General features: G+C 42.0%; 1 protein-coding gene across 1 annotated transcript; it reads left to right on the forward strand.

The window, feature by feature from the left end:
- The first annotated feature begins 4074 nt into the window (after positions 1-4074).
- On the forward strand, positions 4075-18085 carry LOC138958896 (alpha-L-fucosidase-like). Its single transcript, XM_070330216.1, has 9 exons — positions 4075-4618; positions 8969-9152; positions 11304-11410; positions 12677-12807; positions 13888-14021; positions 14513-14610; positions 15466-15598; positions 16361-16531; positions 16825-18085. The coding sequence occupies exons 1-9, from the start codon at positions 4447-4449 to the stop codon at positions 17084-17086; spliced, it is 1392 nt and encodes a 463-aa protein (XP_070186317.1). The 5' UTR covers positions 4075-4446; the 3' UTR covers positions 17087-18085.
- Positions 18086-19208: the final 1123 nt, after the last annotated feature.

The following is a 19208-nucleotide window of genomic DNA, read 5'->3' on the forward strand; positions in this document are numbered from 1 at the left end:
ACTGGATTACAATTTTTTTTAAAAAGAAGGGGGTGCGTCTTAGATAAGGAAGCGCCTTGTCACCCGGAAAGTACGGTATGTGCAATGTTCTATTGTTGTTGATTTTATTTTTTCAACAGCACGTGTGCATTCATTGTTAACATCGTGTTGACAGAGGGAACTTGTGTATTTGAGGTTGCAGGTATATGTGCATGCATATGTGTGCGTGTGTAAATATTTTCATTCAGATAATATTATGGTAATCTTATGGACATAGCTGTTGTGAACAGACTTTGCAGCTGAGTCACTTCCCTCTGTGGTCATGAAAATCCTCATATTCATTTGTCTCTGTCGTCTTAGCAAGACAAATACTGCCCAATACATATCACCAGTAGGTGATAAGAATAGCAGCAGAAAAACGACCCTTCGTACTTATTCCAGCACATTAGACAGAACTTTTATACAATCTGTATACAAGTTGGTTTTGTGTATACGTACCGATCTTGTGTTGACATGAATAATGAACTAGTTGGTACGTGTTTGAATGTGTGTACTGATCATACGAAGTTGGATGATCTGTTCATATGAATAATGAAGTGGTTGTTGTGTTTTGGCATACTTATGCATATCTGTATCAGGTCAAATTTGATTTTTTGTACAGTTGGTAAATAAACAGTCACTTAAATGTCATGTTGAATGTGGATGTTTGGGCAAGATTGCATCGACAGGAAAAGAGAGACAGAAACAGACAGACAGACAGAAAGAGAGAGAGGCAGAAAGAGATGAGACAGAAAGAGGGACACCAAAAGAGAGTGGGAACAAGTCTAGCTCAGTCGGTGGCACGCTATCTTTGTAACCAGTTTGTCTATACCTGTTTGTAACCAGTTTGTCTCTACCACTGTTGGTTGGTACTATATAAGGTACAGCAGGGATGTTTCTGCATTTCCCAGAGTCATCGTACAGCACAGACTCTAAGAAGACACGAATGTACAACTCTCTTGTGCAGATGCATGCACAAAGACCATTTGCACATGTGTATGTTAAAGATCCTAAGTTTCGAGTCAGTCTAGGAATGTAACAAAAACACACCCAGCACACACTTCCTCAAAGCTTGTCATTCAGCTCAGTACGTGGCGGGGTAAAAAACCCGGTATGGATCTCTAAACTCTGGCCACAAGGCCGCAGACCTGAGAGTAAAAACCTCAGGCATGCAGGTGAAGAAGAAAGGGAGAGACCGAGTCAATGTGTATGTTGCACAAGAGAGAGAGGATTAAAAAAAAAGTTGTGTGGATTCTGTGTTGCATTAACAAAAAATTTAAACAGATACAATCACTTTTGTTTTCACACGAGAGACCAGATAAAAAGGTTGTATGGAATCTGTGTTTGACAGCATGCACACACACACACACACACTGGCGGTTGACACACACACACACACACGCCACAAAACCTATAAATGCACTGGACTTATTTTTTTCAGAGAAGTATGCATGCAACTTAACCAAGATCTTATAATTCTGTTTCTTTAAAAAAAAATTTCAATAATCTTGGGATGCTGATGAACAATGCACTTGGGAATGAAATAAACCAATTCTGGTTGAGATCATACATGCTTGCCCTAGATGGTTCTGATTTTATGTATGTGTGTGAGCAAGAGATATATGTATGTGCATATATATATATATACTAGATGAATACCCGCTTCGCCGGGAAGAAGTAGAGCCAAATACCCGGCTTCGCTGGGGACCCGGCTTTGTCGGGTGTACGCCGGCTTCGCCGGTGCACCGCACAAAGGAAGGGAGATAAACGCGCAAAACACTGGAGAAGATAAGGAAGAGTAATACACGGCTTCGCCGGGATGAAAGCGTTGTGGACAGTGACCTAAAAATAGTAACGGGAATATGGATTGAGCGTTGTGGACAGTGACCTTCTAAAAATAGTAACGGGAATATGGATTGACGCCACACGAAGGAAGGGAGATAAACGCAAAACACTGGAGAAGATAAGGAAGAGTTACTGGGAATGGATCTGGGAAGATGAACAGAAAAACCAAAATCGGTTCAGCGCTGTGCGCTGAGAGCACATGTTGAAAATTCTCATCGACCAGATTGTGTCCGGGGTCTACCTGAATATGCCCACCAAATTTGAAGCAGATCCATCGAGAACTTTGGCCGTGCATCGCAAACACACACACACACACACAGACAGACAGACACAAGTCGTATATATATTTGAAGATCCTCCACTCTAATTTGAAAACCAAACCAGCAAAGTTGCAGAGTTGAATGAACAGCTTTTAATTCACTTGACAATATTTTCCAGTCAATGACAATGTGTACTAAGCATTCAGCGATGGGCAAGAAAAGGTTTTTTTTTCTTCTTTATTTGGTGTTTAACGTCGTTTTCAACCACGAAGGTTATATCGCGACGGGGAAAGGGGGGGGGAGACGGGATAGAGCCACTTGTTAATTGTTTCTTGTTCACAAAAGCACTAATCAAAAAATTGCTCCAGGGGCTTGCAACGTAGTATAATATATTACCTTACTGGGAGAATGCAAGCATCGGGTAAAGATTCTTCCCCCTAACCCGCAAGAAAAGTACAGTACCTACGAGAGTGCATGACTCACTGATGCACAGCGAGCAACTGATTGATTCAGTTTTCAGGCAGGCAGGCAACTTCAGTGACTCCGTGCTACCTGAACAAAAGGTTCAGAACAATGAATCCACATCACTTTTTGCTATCGCGTCGGATTTAAAAAAAAAGTTTTTATCAATTCAAGTACAATGCATTGTCTGTAAAGTTCATTCTGATAATCATCGCTCCACGGCTATCGCCAGTTATCTCTCTGACAGAACAGGGACCTGTATTTAGATAGAATGAGCCGAACTCATTTTGACCTGAGGTCAGGATGTGTAAAGTTAAAATTATTTTATGCAAACGTGGAAAATACGCATGTGGTGTAATGAGTGTGAAAACCTTGCATGAACTTTCAAATTTTCTATTTATTTATCAAAATCACTGTTGCACATACTCCATTTAGGGTCTCAGGTGCCTAGTTTATTGAAAATGACTTCAGTTTCTGTCTATTCAAATCTTAATGCAAGCATTTGGGACTATTCTCTCGTCGACGTGATAGACATCGGAGGACACTAATTATTATCATTGGAAACAGAAGGGACGTAACTTTACGCAAAGAAGCGCGTGACAAAGAGCGAGTTTTAGCGTCAACTAAGGTGACTCGAGTCGAACCGGAGGTCGCAAAAACTCGGTCCGGTACGACTGGAGTGACGTCACCGGTTAACCAACTTTCAACCTTGCTTCCTGCGTAGGGTCTCTCCAGTTCCAAGATGGCTGCCAAGGCGAGGTGAGAAACTTCTGCAAATATTTTTTGACAGGATTGTGAGAAGACATTTGTTGTAAATCACTGCTTAGCCTTTCAAAAATTAAGGATACTGGGTTGGATACTGTCTTGGTTTTAATGCATTTTATTTTAGCAGTGATGTTTATTTTGGGAAGAAATGAGGTCAACAGGAGTTTGGGTGCGATTTCGGCTCAAATGTACTTTAGCGCCCTGAACTTTTACCCGGCTGTTTTGCGCTCGATTTTCACGCTCACTTCTTCATTGACTTGTACTTGTACTTGTACTTGTACTTGTTAGATGTTTGAGGCCAGTTAGGCCTGTTCATCCTTCTGTGGTCGTTTTCGTAGTAACCTTAGCAACTTTGGCATGCATGGTGGGATCAGCCTAGTTACTAGCTAGTTACTAGTAGCACTCAGGATCAAACACAGAGGGGAGATCTTTCCAGTGGGCGTCCAACCTGGCCTTAAAGGCATTCACAGATGGTGCAGTCACGACCTGGTCTGGCAGGCTATTCCACGTGTTCACAACTCTCTCGCTGAAGAAGTTGCCTCGGACATTGAGTCTGTAGCGGGGCTTGCTTAGCTTCAGGGTACTGCCTCGGGTGTCTCTACCAGCGAAGAAAGAGAACTGTGGCCGCTCTGTCTTGTAGAAACCATGAAGGTACTTGTAGACTTCAATCATGTCCCCCCTCTTGCGACGATGCTCTAGATGCTCGACGACGTTCGAATCGATAGTTCGATGTTTTGGCATTACATTCACATCAACAATAAAACAGTACTGCTTGTTCATCATCGTCGTCCATCAACTCTCCACAACAGTAAATCCGTAACGCGCTTGTCGCCATCTTGTTGCAAGGGACGCGACTGGACACAACCCAACAGCGTTTCCGCGAAGAAAAAAAACAGACATGCGCAGTGACCCTACCGTAGCTCAACCCTGTTCCTCGCGAAAACTCGCTCTATGGTCAACAGCGAGCTATCTTCATCTCGTGATTGTATCGCTAGCAGAGTGCTGTGAACTTGTATACATTTCCTCTTGAGAGACAGTCAGATTCATCGTGTTTATGCTGGTCATTTTTTTTCGTTTAATTGAGATAAATTGAAAGATGCCGACGACAAGCTTTGTAAGTCTGGTTCTTTCACTCTTCTTGATACTTGTGACAGTGTCGTCTGCCAAAAGGTACGAACCGAACTGGGCTTCTCTCGACACTCGCCCATTGCCTGCCTGGTACGATGAAAGCAAGATTGGAATTTTCCTTCATTGGGGAGTATTTTCAGGTAATTTTTAGTTGTCTGTGTGTGCAACGTTCGTCAAAATGTTTTTACCGTGCAGATCCATTTTATACTGTTCAAAAAAAGAAACGCATAGCTTGTAATATTTGGTTAATTTAGTTATATGGCTACAAGGATATCCACCAAACTGCAGAAAATGTTTATCTGGTCGTCGACCTTTCGTCCATTGCCACAAGTGAGCTCTGCACGTGACGCATGCGTTATCAGTGGCTACAATGTCAAAATTGCTCATTTGGCATGACCACTCGTCATGCTTCAGTGTAATCTCGTGAAACTCGGGGAATATTGAGCTCTCACCATGTCTTCCAAAACCCATAAAAGCGGATTGTTCGCCACAAAGAAATCAGACGATAATTCAGCGACGAAAGATGGCCCGATTGAGCAGAGAAGACCGCCAAATTGCATTGGGTCGTTTACAAGCAGGCCAAAGTCAAAGTGCAATCGCCAGGCACTTCCACGTGTCCCAGAGCACCATCAGTAGACTGTGGGTCAGGTTTCAAGCCACTGGCTCCGTTGCTGACTTGCCACGAGCGGGAAGACCAAGGGCGACAACTGCTGCTCACGACCGCTTCATACGGCTCCGCCACCTCCGGAATCGTTTCCTGTCGGCCTCATCTTCTGTCCAGGCTCGCCCCGGGCCACACCGATTATCGGACCAGACCGTGCGGAACCGCCTGCATGAAGCTGGTTTGAGAGCTCGCAGACCTCACAGAGGAGCTGTCCTCACTCGCCGCCATCGCCAGAACCGAGTGCAGTGGGGCAACCAGCACCTTCGCTGGACCGTCCGGAATCACTGGAGACACGTGTGGTTCAGCGACGAGTCCTACTTCCTGCTCCAGCGACATGATGGTCGGAGGAGGGTCTACCGGAGAGTAAACGAACGTTACGCGCCCAACTGTGTGGATGAGGCACCCGTTCATGGTGGTGGAGGCGTCATGGTGTGGGGGGCGATCAATACCGCTGGAAGGAGCACCCTGGTGCACGTCCAAGGGCGCATAACTGCCCAGCGATACGTGGAGGAAATTCTGCGCCCACACGCCCTTCCTCTTCTGGCTGACCAGGATGCCATATTCCAGCAGGACAACGCTCGCCCGCACACAGCACGACTCACCACCCAGTTCCTCACCGACCACCATGTCCAGGTGCTTCCCTGGCCATCCATGTCGCCAGACATGAACCCGATAGAACACCTCTGGGATGAATTGGACAGACGTGTGCGCAGGCGAGAAGAAGCGCCGGCAAATCACCGCGATCTATTGCAGGCACTTCAGGAGGAGTGGGACACCATCCCACAGCAAGATATCCGGCATCTGATCCAGTCCATGCCCAGAAGGTGCCGGGCAGTTGTTGCTGCTCAAGGCAGTCACACCCCCTACTGACTTGACAGCCTCGGCACCCAATCGTATTGATTGACTGATTGATTTGAAGATGCAAATGAACTGTGTGTGCATTCAACTGTGTCCATACCAAATTTCAAACAAATAATCTAAATATTGGATTTTCTGTTAATTTTTTCGAAAAATATAACAAATTTGGCAAGTAGCAACTATGCGTTTCTTTTTTTGAACAGTATACTTCCTGAAGTAGGACTTTAAATTTAGATCAGTAAATAATATGTGCGATTGATTTCAGCTTATCCTCTACCTTTGAAGCTAGTTAGCAAGGGCGGATCTGGGGGGGGGGGGTTACACGGGTTACGTAACCCCCCCCCCCCCCACCCCCCCAAAAAAGAGGTAATTTATTGGCTCAGGATGCACCAGATAGCTCTATTTTGCTTCTTTGGATAAAAAAATTTCCGGGGGGGCATGCCCCCGGACCCCCCTAGAGGCTTAGGCGCCTTCGGCGCCGTCAACTTGTATCTTCGCAGTCATTTTGTAACCCCCCCCTCCAAAGTGAATTGATCCGCCCTTGGTTAGAATGGCAATGGTTAATCTGCAACACATATTTTTGTCACTTGTATCTTCGCAGTCATTTTGTAACCCCCCCCTCCAATATATAATAAACAAGTACCTGGGCATCACACTGCAGGACAACGGCAAATGGGACACTCATATCAACATCATCGCCAAGGCCAACAACACCCTCGGCTATGTCAGAAGGTGTCTCAAGACCAAGCAACAACAGATCAAAGACAAGGCATACAAGGCACTTGTTCATGCACCCACACCTTGAGTATGCCCAAACAGTGTGGGATCCCCACCAGCAGAAGACCATTAACGAACTTGAGGCCGTACAACAAAGACCAGCGCGGTATGTCCTCGACGATCACTATCCGACGTCCAGCGTAACATCCATGCTGGAACGTCTGAAGTGGCCAACCCTGCAGAACAGAAGAACTTCAGCCCGCCTCTCCATGTTCGCAAAAGTCACCCGCAACCAGATGCATGTCCGGTGCAAACACCTCAAACATCCCTCTTCTTCCCTTTTATTTTTATTTTTTTATTTTTATTTTATTTTATTTTTTTATTATTTCTAACTGACCTCTCTTCGCCCCACCATGCAACAATAATGGTCATTCATGACCGTGGTTGCTAAACGGAAGAAGAAGAACATATTCCATATTCATCACCAAAACTTTTGAGGAGATTGTTTTTAAATATTTGCATATTTATATATATTTTGAACTCGAAGTTTGTAAATCTTTGCCTTTGAGGTATATATATATATATAAACAACACAATAAAAAGTCCAAAACCAAGCCAGAATGTCGCATCTTTTTAAATCCAAATTTTCGGCCCGCAGGCCTTCTTCAAGGTGCACAGACCAAGCGTCTATAGTTACAACACAACAATGGAACATCCGATCGTACGTCACATACAGACGTAAAGTTACATTCTTCAAAAATATGATAAGTATTTAGTCTCTACCAGCCCCATGCCTTTTTGAATGTATCATGAATCAAGGGTCTATGGTTACAATTAAACACATTTATCAATAGAACATACATGTAGTATGTCACATGAAGACGTAATATTACTGTCTTCCAGAAAATCATTAGCTCAAGTTTATAGTCAATTGAGTCTGTGCTGCATGAGGGAATTCTGCTTAGAAGAGAAATCTTCTGGCAGGCTAACCTTGGTACACTTCTGGGCAAGGGTATGAATCAGAGGAGTGATTTGAATGCTGCCCTCAAGTTTAGAGTCACCTATTGACTTTCTAGGGCGACTTTTTTCTTGAGGATTGGCTTTGGTCATTGTTCAGATTCTAGTCCCTGCCTTGACCTGATACATTCATTCCTGAGAGAGAGAGAGAGAGAGAGAGAGAGAGAGAGAGAGAGAGAGAGAGAGAGAGAGAGAGAGAGAGAGAGAGAGAGAGAGAGAGAGAGAGAGAGAGAGAGAGAGAGAGAGAGAGAGAGAGAGAGAGAGAGAGAGAGAGAGAGAGAGAGAGAGTGTGTTTGAGTGAGAGTGTATGTGTGTTGTCCGTAGTTTTGTAATTAAGTTTGATAGAGACTAAAAAAGTGTCATATTGAATTCCTGGAAGAAGATAATATTACGTCTTCGTATGACGTACTATTATATGCGTTTATTTGTAACCATAGACACTTTGCATAGAAGGCTTGCGTGCAAGCAAAGACTATAAACTTGAGCTAATGATTTTCTGGAAGACAGTAATATTACGTCTTCATGTGACATACTACATGTACATGTATGTTCTATTGATAAATGTGTTTAATTGTAACCATAGACCCTTGATTCATGATACATTCAAAAAGGCATGGGGCTGGTAGAGACTAAATACTAATCATATTTTTGAAGAATGTAACTTTACGTCTGTATGTGACGTACGATCGGATGTTCCATTGTTGTGTTGTAACTATAGACGCTTGGTCTGTGCACCTTGAAGAAGGCCTGCGGGCCGAAAATTTGGATTTAAAAAGATGCGACATTCTGGCTTGGTTTTGGACTTTTTATTGTGTTGTTTAAATAAGCTTTGTTAAGCTTTTAAAAAGTTTTCCAGCCTTCATTGTGTGGCGTGGTGCAGAGGAAAAAGAGTTTCTTGAATTCTGTATGTATATATATATATATATACTTGTATTGATTTGCCTGTAGTTTACTCACAATCTTGTGAATGCCCAATGGTTTTGCTATAATTGATTTTTGTTGTTTTGGTTGTGTTTCATTCTCATGTGATATCATACATGACAGTTAATAATACTTTTATAACTTGGTTTGAATGGGATCCACTGAACATTTTTCATGTCTGGGACTTGTAGGTGTGTTTATATACATGTGTGTAGTTATTTAGTTTCTCTCATACCTGCCCTTCTTGCATGTGGAGAGCAAAAGGGACTTCCGTGACTCACTGACTGGATTGTGGTAAATGTTTTTGTTGCAGTTCCAAGCTACATTAGCGAGTGGTTCTGGTGGGAATGGAAGGGAACCAAGAGTCCGCGTGCAGTGACGTTTATGTTGGAGAACTACAAGCCTGACTTTACCTACCCAGACTTCGCTCCAGACTTCAAGGCTGAATTTTACGATCCCAACAGATGGGCTGACATCTTCAATGCCTCAGGAGCCAAGTGAGTGCTGCTTGAGTACAGTGAACCTTCAGTTTTAAGACCTTCAACAAGCTGAGAAAATTAGGTATTGTAGTAGGAGTCTTAGAATAGAGGTAAATTTACAGAGTTTATGAAGAGTTTAATTTTCAGGAACACAGTCTCAACACAGAGGTTTCACTATACAGCAGTCCCTGCAATGTACGGCCCCCGGCGTGAGCGGACACCTGACATGTAGGACACATTTGCTCGGCACGGAGTGTTTTCCTTCTATATTTGCCCCCCCTTAAACGGACACCTGCAAAACGTGGACGCGGACACTCATTTTCGGTCCCAACAGCAGGTCATACCTCCAATGTACGGACAGACCATCGTCAAATTTTCACCACAACAAAATCGATAACAGAGCAGTCCGGCTCTTGGTACAAAGATCACAGCCGCAATGGTGTGATGACAGTCACTGATAACTTGAGTGCACGTGTACCCATCGTGTGTCTGTGTGTAACCTCTTTCATTGACAAGATACTCTTGTTTCCCCTCAGCCTTGACCAGTGAGTCGGTTGCCTAATCTATGAACCCTTCAGTTGTCTTGCTTTGTCAAAAGTTACGACACAGTCAACTGGTTTTGCTCTGAGTGAACAGTGCAGCTGGCCTCTCTGGCCACAGCCCCCAACAGTACATGGCTGGAGGGAGTGAGAGAGAGAAAGGGGGGGCCGTGGAGGGTTAGCTGGCTAAACTCTGTGGGGTGTCCGGTCTCACGGCATGTCAGCAGGAAGAGCATTGGAGAGAAATAGAGAGGTGTACTCTTCCACACAATTTCCAAGCATCAGTTGTCACGGCTTGGGGTAGGCATTAGTGAGGGAGAGTGGGAGCTGTGTTATGTACAGTGTATTTCCGACTGAAGAGTGAAAAGTCACTGCCATGCCACATGATCGGCATGCAGTCAATAAAGCCAGACAAGAAACAAATAAATTACTTGATTATGACATGCAGCTCTATCTGCTGCTATTTATTCAAACTGGTTTTCAAGCTTATTCTTGCAAAGCATCTGCACACGCTCCTCTGTGCTGTGTTTGTGTGGCTGCTTTCGTATGTCAGTGCATGGTGAGTGTGTTCACTGCCTTGAGGATTTATTTTATCTCTTCTTTTTAACACTTTTCATACAAATCCTTTTTACAGAACGTTTAAAGAAGTATCAGGAGTTTATTGTTATTGTTTAGTACTAGTAGTCACAAGAAGTGATTAGCATAGACTCAATCCTGTTGTTTGTGTGTCTCTGTGTGAGTGTATGGGGGAGGGGGTGCATGGTGTGGTCACCCCTCCCGTGACCGGACACCTGCAATGTACGGACAGTTTTGCTATGGCCCAAGGGTGTCCGTTCATGAGAGGGACTGCTGTACAAGATCTTATAAACAGAAGGGCCGGTCTTAAAATGGAGATTTCACTTTATAGATACACAGACCTGGGAACCCATATGATTTCGCCGTATTTTGTACACTTGATTGTCTAGAATATGATCAGTACGGACAGTGGCCAAAAAAGTGCGATGAGAAAAATTCCTGGACTACTTTTCTTCACAAGCGCAACTCGAAGCCGATCAAGTATTTTGACACATGATTACAGTTTTTGTCGGTAAACATTGAAAGCTTTGTTTTAAATGTATCGGTAAAGTTAATTAACAGCGTGACAGACGCGTGCAAAGCATTTTGAATCATGGATGTTCAAATGCTGTGTGGAGTACGTTCATTTTTCTGAAAATACACCAAGTTTGTTTGAAAATACTCCCAAGTGTAAAACAGCTAGGTTCTCAGGTCTGTATACACTACTTTTAAATGAAACTAGTAAGTGCTCTGTATAATTCTGCTCTGCCTATGTACCGGGAATTTTGTTGTTGTCAGTTTATATTCTTAACAGTAACACGTACTGAAGCGTTTATTTGCTTTAAGTAAAATGACCCAACGGGCTTGGGTCAGTTGTAAACAGAAAAAATACAGTTCCATTGTATTTCAATTTTAATTCATATCATACTAGTGCCTCATGATATAGTGATGTCTGGTACGCAGAATGAAGGCTTCAGTGTTGCATAGTTCAGTGTTCCAATTTGTGTAGACATAATTTAAGCAGTGGTGACATTTGAATGACGTCCTGATTAATGTTTTTTTAATTCAATTTCAGGTATGTGGTGTTGGTGGCAAAACATCATGAAGGATTCACCAACTGGCCGTCTAAATATTCATGGAACTGGAATGCCATGGATGTAGGGCCCAACAGAGATCTTGTTGGTAATGGAAAACATGCATTTTATAACCTGTCCCCTTGTATTTTTATGTCACATGGTGTGATAGACTTTTGGTTTCCTGTGTGGATTCGTTTCTAATAACAGACATATACAAGTAAGTGAGCTGACCAATATTAGTGAATAGATAATGATATCTAGCGCTGTGTATAAGCACACAGCTATTTTCCGTGATATACATAGCTGTATCTGAATCGATAAAATCTGTGAAGAAATGAAGACACTGCTTCCATAATATCACTGGTTTCCAGCAGACAATCATGTCTAATATGTAGCATAATTAATGAAGCTAATGTAAAGTATGTGATACCCAGAATGACTGTAGCACTTCAGTCTAGAAAATAGCTACAGTAACTGATACCTGTCTTGTGCGTACAGGCATGGGAATTGTCCGCAAAATCGCGGATTTCCGTGAAAAGGAAATTACGTTTCAGCGAAAATGAAAAATTGTCCGCGGCAAAAAAAAAAGAAATTAAATTATATGTACATAATACTATTGTCTCTCTATTCATTATTTGCTAACACAAGAACTATCAAAATATTGGTCTAAAATGCTAAAATTCGTTTTCCTTCCGGGGGGCTTCACCCCCCTGTTCCTCCCAAAGGGGGTCTGCCCCGCTACCCCGCCGTTTTTTTCTATTTTGGAATTCCCATGCCTGCTGTAGCTGGCCTGTTCATCTGAAAATGTAATAGTGTCATAAGAGGACACTGCATGACAGTTGTATCCCCCCCCCCCCCCCCCCCCTCCTCCTTTTAAGACCTTCCTATCACAGATTTAATGTTCCCGCTGTAAATGTACCTGTTTTTTAAACCCCCCTCCCTTTTACGACCTGTAACTCAAAGTGTTTCCATCATTTTCTACTCCCCCCGCGGGTTTGGGGGAAGAATTTACCCGATGCTCCCCAGCATGTCGTAAGAGGCGACTAACGGATTCTGTTTCTCCTTTTACCCTTGTTGAGTGTTTCTTGTATAGAATATAGTCAATTTTTGTAAAGATTTTAGTCAAGCAGTATGTAAGAAATGTTAAGTCCTTTGTACTGGAAACTTGCATTCTCCCAGTAAGGTAATATATTGTACTACGTTGCAAGCCCCTGGAGCAAATTTTTGATTAGTGCTTTTGTGAACAAGAAACAATTAACAAGTGGCTCTATCCCATCTCCCCCCTTTCCCCGTCGCGATATAACCTTCGTGGTTGAAAACAACGTTAAACACCAAATAAAGAAAGAAAGAAAGAATCATTTTCTACTTACAGGTGATTTGGCAAACGCTATCAGGAAGAAAACAGACATCCACTTTGGTATCTATCACTCTCTGTTTGAGTGGTTCAACCCACTCTACCTTCAGGATGCTGCCAACAAGTACACCACACAGGATTTTGTTAAAGTAATTATTTGAAATGCTTAATTTGAATGAGCAAACACAACATCAAAAGCTAAGGGTTTACACTTTTTACTATTTTTCGTAATCAGTTTGCACTGTTAGAGTGACTTGCTTCTTTGTGCCTTCATGAAATTAAAAAGGGTTAGGCAGATAAAGTAACTTCTGTTATATGCAACTTGATAAAGAACAGCAACAACTAGCTGTAAAATTAAGGTTTCTTCTGTCCGAAGATAGACTACACTTTGTGGAAGGCTTTCGGTGTAAGTAGCCGCTTTCTGGAAATAACTCTGCCAGGATTTTCAAGCTGTGTGGCACTGAGTTAGCGCCCCAGACAGTGCAGATGCCCAAGTGCACACTCAGCTGACCGGCTTTTACCTGCCATTGCTAAGAACTAACTCTGATGTGTATGTTGTGGTGTGTGCGCTTAATATGACGCCCTCTTCTTTTAAAAATATTGCTTGTCAGAGCCAGGAAATGCTGCCAAATTTTGTTGCCCCAATAATCGCTGGCCTGCAGGTTTCACTGACAATGTGCTTTGGTTGAGGTCACGTCAGGGTTTTGCGTGAAGGCACGTGAGTTTAGAAAAACACATGTGCTTTTGCAACCACTGCAAGCAATCGGCAGCGTATTGTGGCTCCGATTTGCACACATTTGAAAGAAAATGGTGTCATATTAAGAGCACACAGCATAACAATTAACATACACATCATAGTTAGTTGTTCGTCGCAATGCCAGGCAAAACGACGATCAGCTGAGCGAGTGATCCAGCCTCACTGTCTGAGGCGCTAACTCTGCCACAGCGCTTGAAAATCCTGACAGAGTTATTTCTGAACATCGTCTATTAAAAAGTGCATCTATAAATGTTCGAAAGAGGTATTTACAGATTAAATAACATGTTAACAAAATTTAATTGTTAAAAGTCTCTGTTAGGCTTGCAGCCTTTCAACGGGCATGACATATTGCACCTGAATTTGAAAATCACACCATGAATTTTCTTCTTTTCTTTTTTTCTTTTCTTCTTTCTTTCTGTCTTTCTTTTCTTGGGTAATTCATGTTCAACTTTGATTCTTTTTTCTTTTTTAGTCAAAGACGATGCCAGAGTTGCATGAACTGGTGACCAAGTATGAACCAGAAGTAGTGTGGTCCGATGGAGACTGGATGGTGAACGACACATACTGGAACTCCACAAACTTCCTGGCTTGGCTCTTCAATGACAGGTCTGCTTCTTACTCTACTTCTGTGATATGTTTAATACTAATTCAGTAGTATGGATTTCCAAGATTTGCTTGGATGACAAGTTTCAAATGACACCAGTGTGAATCACTGAGTGCTAGCAGTAGTTCAGTTCTGTAGGAATAGAACACAGTGGTACCTGTCACAAAAGGACATCCTGCTAAAAGTGTCCCCACGTACATTGCACTTAGTCTTCACGGCAGGTACAATAGACGATTGTCGGAAATAACTGTGTTAGGTTTGTACTGGGTATAAAAACACGAGTGTATGTGGGAGTTTCAGCCCACGAACGCAGAAGAAGAAGAAGTACTTGGTATGAAAGAGGGAATACCCTTGCTTTTTCTTGGACAAATAAATTCACACATGCTCCTGTCCACGTGTTTCAGACACACGCCTCGCTAGCTCCAATATACCTTGTGATAAAATCAAAACTCTTTAAAAATAATTTAAACAAAACTTTTTGCTTTCTTTACAGCCCTGTCAAAGACACTGTCGTGGTGAATGACCGCTGGGGATCGAACACTAACTGCAAACATGGCAGCTTTTTTAACTGTCATGACAAATTTGTGCCAGGTAGGTTTAACTTTATGTTGATCTTTTTTATAATATGTTTCTTCTTTTTGTGTAACTGTTTTTGTTCTTTCAACGCTTTGAAAGAATATTGGGTATCCTGGAGAATTTTATTCTCATATGATTATTCAGCCATTTTGTGGCTCTCAGCAAAATGCCATACATCCACAGTTTATTTATCTGCTGAGTACCAGGTTAATGTTTTTCCTTTTGTTTGGTTTGATTTTGTTCTTTCCTAGATTTGGATGTATTTCTTTTGGAGTATCAAAACTTGTAAAGTAGTTCTGCTGGTGGTGTTGCCATTGGAGAATGCAAGGGCGGATCAATTCACTTTGGAGGGGGGGGTTACAAAATGACTGCGAAGATACAAGTTGACGGCGCCAAAGGCGCCTAAGCCTCTAGGGGGGTCCGGGGGCATGCCCCCCCGGAAATTTTTTTTATCCAAAGAAGCAAAATAGAGCTATCTGGTGCATCCTGAGCCAATAAATTACCTCTTTTTTGGGGTGGTGGGGGGGGGGGGGGGGGGGGGGGTTACGTAACCCGTGTAACCCCCCCCCAGATCCGCCCTTGGAATGCTACAGTTTTCAATGTTCACGAATTTAAGTCAGATTCTGCGTAATCCACAGCATTTCATTCTACTTTTACTTTATGTTTTGTCTCTTAATTCCTTCAGAGCAGTCTGTCTGTGAGTTGATTAGACTGCACACCACTTCCACAAGCAGGAGGCCATTAAGTTTAGGACAGACAGACGGATCTAAAATAATTGGTAGACAAGCTGGCCTTTTAGATAAGAGTCAGGAAAGCCTGTTTAATTTGGAACGACATGATGAGTTTGTTGTGATTGTGATCATGTAACAGGCCAGCTGTTCAAACACAAGTGGGAGAACTGCATGTCGATTGACCAAGGATCATGGGGGTTCCGTCGTGACGCCTCCCTGTCCAGCATCTACAGTATGGATGAGTTAATCTCTCTGCTTGTCCGCACTGTCAGGTGAACAAAACTGGAAAAAAATGTTGCAAACAAAATTATCAACGAAAAAATTCAGAATATTTCCACCTCTTAGGGTGCTATAATTAAGTTGACTCACTCAGGTAAACAAAACTGGGAAAGATCTTTTTTTATTTTTATTTATGAAAGACATAATTCACACCAATATTACCTTTTGGAGTGCTATTAATAAGTTGATTCACTTGGCGTTTACACTTTTGTTCTGAGGCTTGTTTTGTGTTTGACTGTAAAGTAAAGTTTGTAATTTCCTTGTCATGGCTGGAATGGTATGTGATTTACACAGGCATATGGGAAATAGAAGAAAAGGGGTGTAAGGTAGTGTTACTCTGGATTTGATCCACATCTATTCTCACACTTCTTTTGGAAGATATGAAATTTTTAGGCCTGGGAATGATACACATTTCGTCGTAAATACGACGAAGTCCTTTTCTAATTGTGTAATTGTGTAATTTTCTAATTGTGTAAGAAAAGAGCCTCCATGTGCCCTTAAAAATGCTTAAAACGCAAAATGTTCCCGTCAGTACGCCCAAACCACTTTTACTCATTCCCAGGTCTGAATTTTGTTTGAGAGGGAAAATTTAGACCTGTAACTGAATTACCAACAGTTAACAGATTTTTGTTTTGTTTGTTTTGCTTTTAGTTGTCAGTCAGAAAATAACAAATATCAATAATAGGAATGTAGAAGTAGATGAAGAAAGATGAATAGCAGAACTAACAATTCAATAATATACATTTAATCATTAGCCTTGGCGGCAACCTGCTGGTGAACGTTGGGCCGACGTCCTATGGGGAGATTGCTCCAATTTACGAAGAGCGACTGCGCCAGATGGGTGAATGGCTGAACATCAACGGGGAAGCCATTTATGCAACAAAACCCTGGGCCTTCCAGAACGACACTGTCAACCCCGATGTCTGGTGAGACTTTGCATGAAATTGTATCTTCTATGAGAATTGGCAAAACATTTTCTTGAAGACTTATATTTTAAAGTTGATGTGACCTGATCAGCATGATGACTCTCACAGTTAAATTCCGGCCTACTCCTCTAGCACATAATCCTCTAGCACAGGAAAGACGTAACAATGGCATTTCATAAGCACATGTGTTCCCCCACTCAGTCTCAGTCTCTGTCTCTGTCCCTCTCTTCCCCCCCCCCCCCCCCCTCACCCACTTCCATCTGTCAATCCTTTACTGCTTCATTGTGTTTCAGGTACACCTCCAAAAAGACAAGCAATGGCACAGTGGTGTACGCCATTCTGCTCAAGTGGCTGAAGGGAAATGTACTGGAGTTGGGCACACCTATCGTCAGTCGCCAAAGCTCCATCACCCTTCTTGGCTACAGCGGGAGCCCCTTCACGTTCACAGGGCAAGCTACTCACGGTGTCCAGATCAACGTTCCGACAATCTCCTTCTACAACATGCCTTGCCAGTGGGGCTGGGTCTTCAAGCTGGAAAATCTTGTGAATCAGTAGAATTTACGCTGCTGAATTTGTATTCTCAGAATTCTCATGAAAAAAGTGTGCGCAATGCACATACATCAGTCACATGAATGAACTGGCTTAACATTTTATGCCACTAAATTTATGTACTTTGGAGTCCTCGTGGTGTTTACACTTTTGAATCTGTGAATATAAATCCAATTCACATTTTTTGTGTACTTAACGGAATGACTAAGTGTGTTCTTTTTTAATTTTGTACCTGAATCAAACCACAATTATGCACTGATGCTAAATTTTGTGCAATTATATTTTTGATACTCTTTGATTTTAGTATCATCAGTGTCTAATGTTTGAACATATAACATTCCTGGTGATTCTGTAATCTCACCCCCCCCCCCCCCCCAAATCTCCTTGAACAAATTTTGTGCAATGTTTTATTATTGTTGATTTTATTTGTTCAATAGCAGGTGTGCATTCATTGTTAACATTTTGTTGACAGAGGGAATTTGTGTATTTGAGGTTGCAGGCATATTTGCGTGTGTAAATATTTAGCAGCTGTTGATAATTTACTTTATACATTCCATTGTTCAGATTATACTATGATAATCTTATGGACATAGCTCTTGTGAACAGACTTTGCAGCTGAGTCACTTCCCTCTGTGGTCGTGAAAATCCTCATACACATATCTCTGTCGTCTCAACAAGACAAAAATTACCAAGTACATATCCCCAGTAGGTGATAAGAATAGCAGGAGAAAACAACCCTTCATACTTATTCCGGCACATTAGACAGAACTTTCATACAATCTGTATACAAGTTGGTTTTGTGTGTATGTACCGATCTTGTGTTGACATGAATAATGAACTAGTTGGTACGTGTTTGAATGTGTGTACTGACGAAGAGATGTTATATCTGTTCAGATGAATAATGAAGTGATTGATTTGTTTCAGCATACTTATGCATGGATATCTGGATCAGGTCAAATTTTTATTTTTGTACAGTTGGTAAATAAACAGTCATGTCATGTTGAATGTGGATGTTTGGGCAAGATTGCATCGACAGGAAAAGAGAGACAGAAACAGACAGACAGACAGAAAGAGAGAGAGAGAGAGAGGCAGAAAGAGATAGAGACAGAAAGAGGGACACCAAAAGAGAGTGGGAACGAGTGTAGCTCAGTCGGTGGCACGCTATCTTTGTAACCAATGTGTCTCTACCGCTGTTGGTTGGTACTAATTAGGTACAGCGGGGATGTTTCTGCATTTCCCAGAGTCATTGTACAGCACAGACTCTAAGAAGACACAATTGTACAACTCTTGTGCAGATGCATGCACAAAGACCATTTGCACATGTTAAAGATCCCAAGTTTCGAGTAAAAGTCTTGGAATGTAACAAAAGCACACCCAGCACACACTTCCTCGAAGCTTGTGTTGTTCTGCTCAGTGGAGCGCTTAACTCTAACCAAGAAGGTGCGGCCCAGAGAGTAAATAGCTCAGGCATGCAGTAGAAGAAACAAGTCGCGTAAGGCAAAAATACAACATTTAGTCAAGCTGTCGAACTCACAGAATGAAACTGAACGCAATGCAATTTTTCAGCAAGACCGTATACTCGTAGCATCGTCAGTCCACCGCTCGTGGCAAAGGCAGTGAAATTGACAAGAAGAGCGAGGTAGTAGTTGCACTGAGAAGGATAGCACGCTTTTCTGTACCTCTCTTCGTTTTAACTTTCTGAGCGTGTTTTCAATCCAAACATATATCTATATGTTTTTGGAATCAGGAACCGACAAGGAATAAGATGAAAGTGTTTCTAAAAGGATTTCTTTGAAAATTTAATTTTGATCATAATTTTTATATTTTTAATTTTCAGAGCTTGTTTTTAATTCAAATATAACATATTTATGTTTTTGGAATCAGGAAATGATGAAGAATAAGATGAACGTAAATTTGGATCGTTTTATAAAAAAATTTTTTTTTTAACAATTTTCAGATTTTTAATGACCAAAAGTCATTAATTAATTTTTAAGCCACCAAGCTGAAATGCAATACCAAAGTCCGGCCTTCGTCGAAGATTGCTTGGCCAAAATTTCAATCAATTTGATTGAAAAATGAGGGTGTGACAGTGCGGCCTCAACTTTTACAAAAAGCCGGATATGACGTC

The sequence above is a fragment of the Littorina saxatilis genome, linkage group LG2 (assembly GCF_037325665.1).
Source record: "Littorina saxatilis isolate snail1 linkage group LG2, US_GU_Lsax_2.0, whole genome shotgun sequence".
NCBI lineage: Eukaryota > Metazoa > Mollusca > Gastropoda > Littorinimorpha > Littorinidae > Littorina > Littorina saxatilis.

Bases quoted from the DNA above. Each gene is read 5' to 3' on its own strand.
- LOC138958896 (XM_070330216.1), top strand. From the start codon at position 4,447: ATGCCGACGACAAGCTTTGTAAGTCTGGTTCTTTCACTCTTCTTGATA. The intron at 4,619-8,968 runs GTAATTTTTAGT...TTTTTGTTGCAG, and splicing joins TCATTGGGGAGTATTTTCAG to TTCCAAGCTACATTAGCGAG. The intron at 14,022-14,512 runs GTCTGCTTCTTA...CTTTCTTTACAG, and splicing joins GCTTGGCTCTTCAATGACAG to CCCTGTCAAAGACACTGTCG.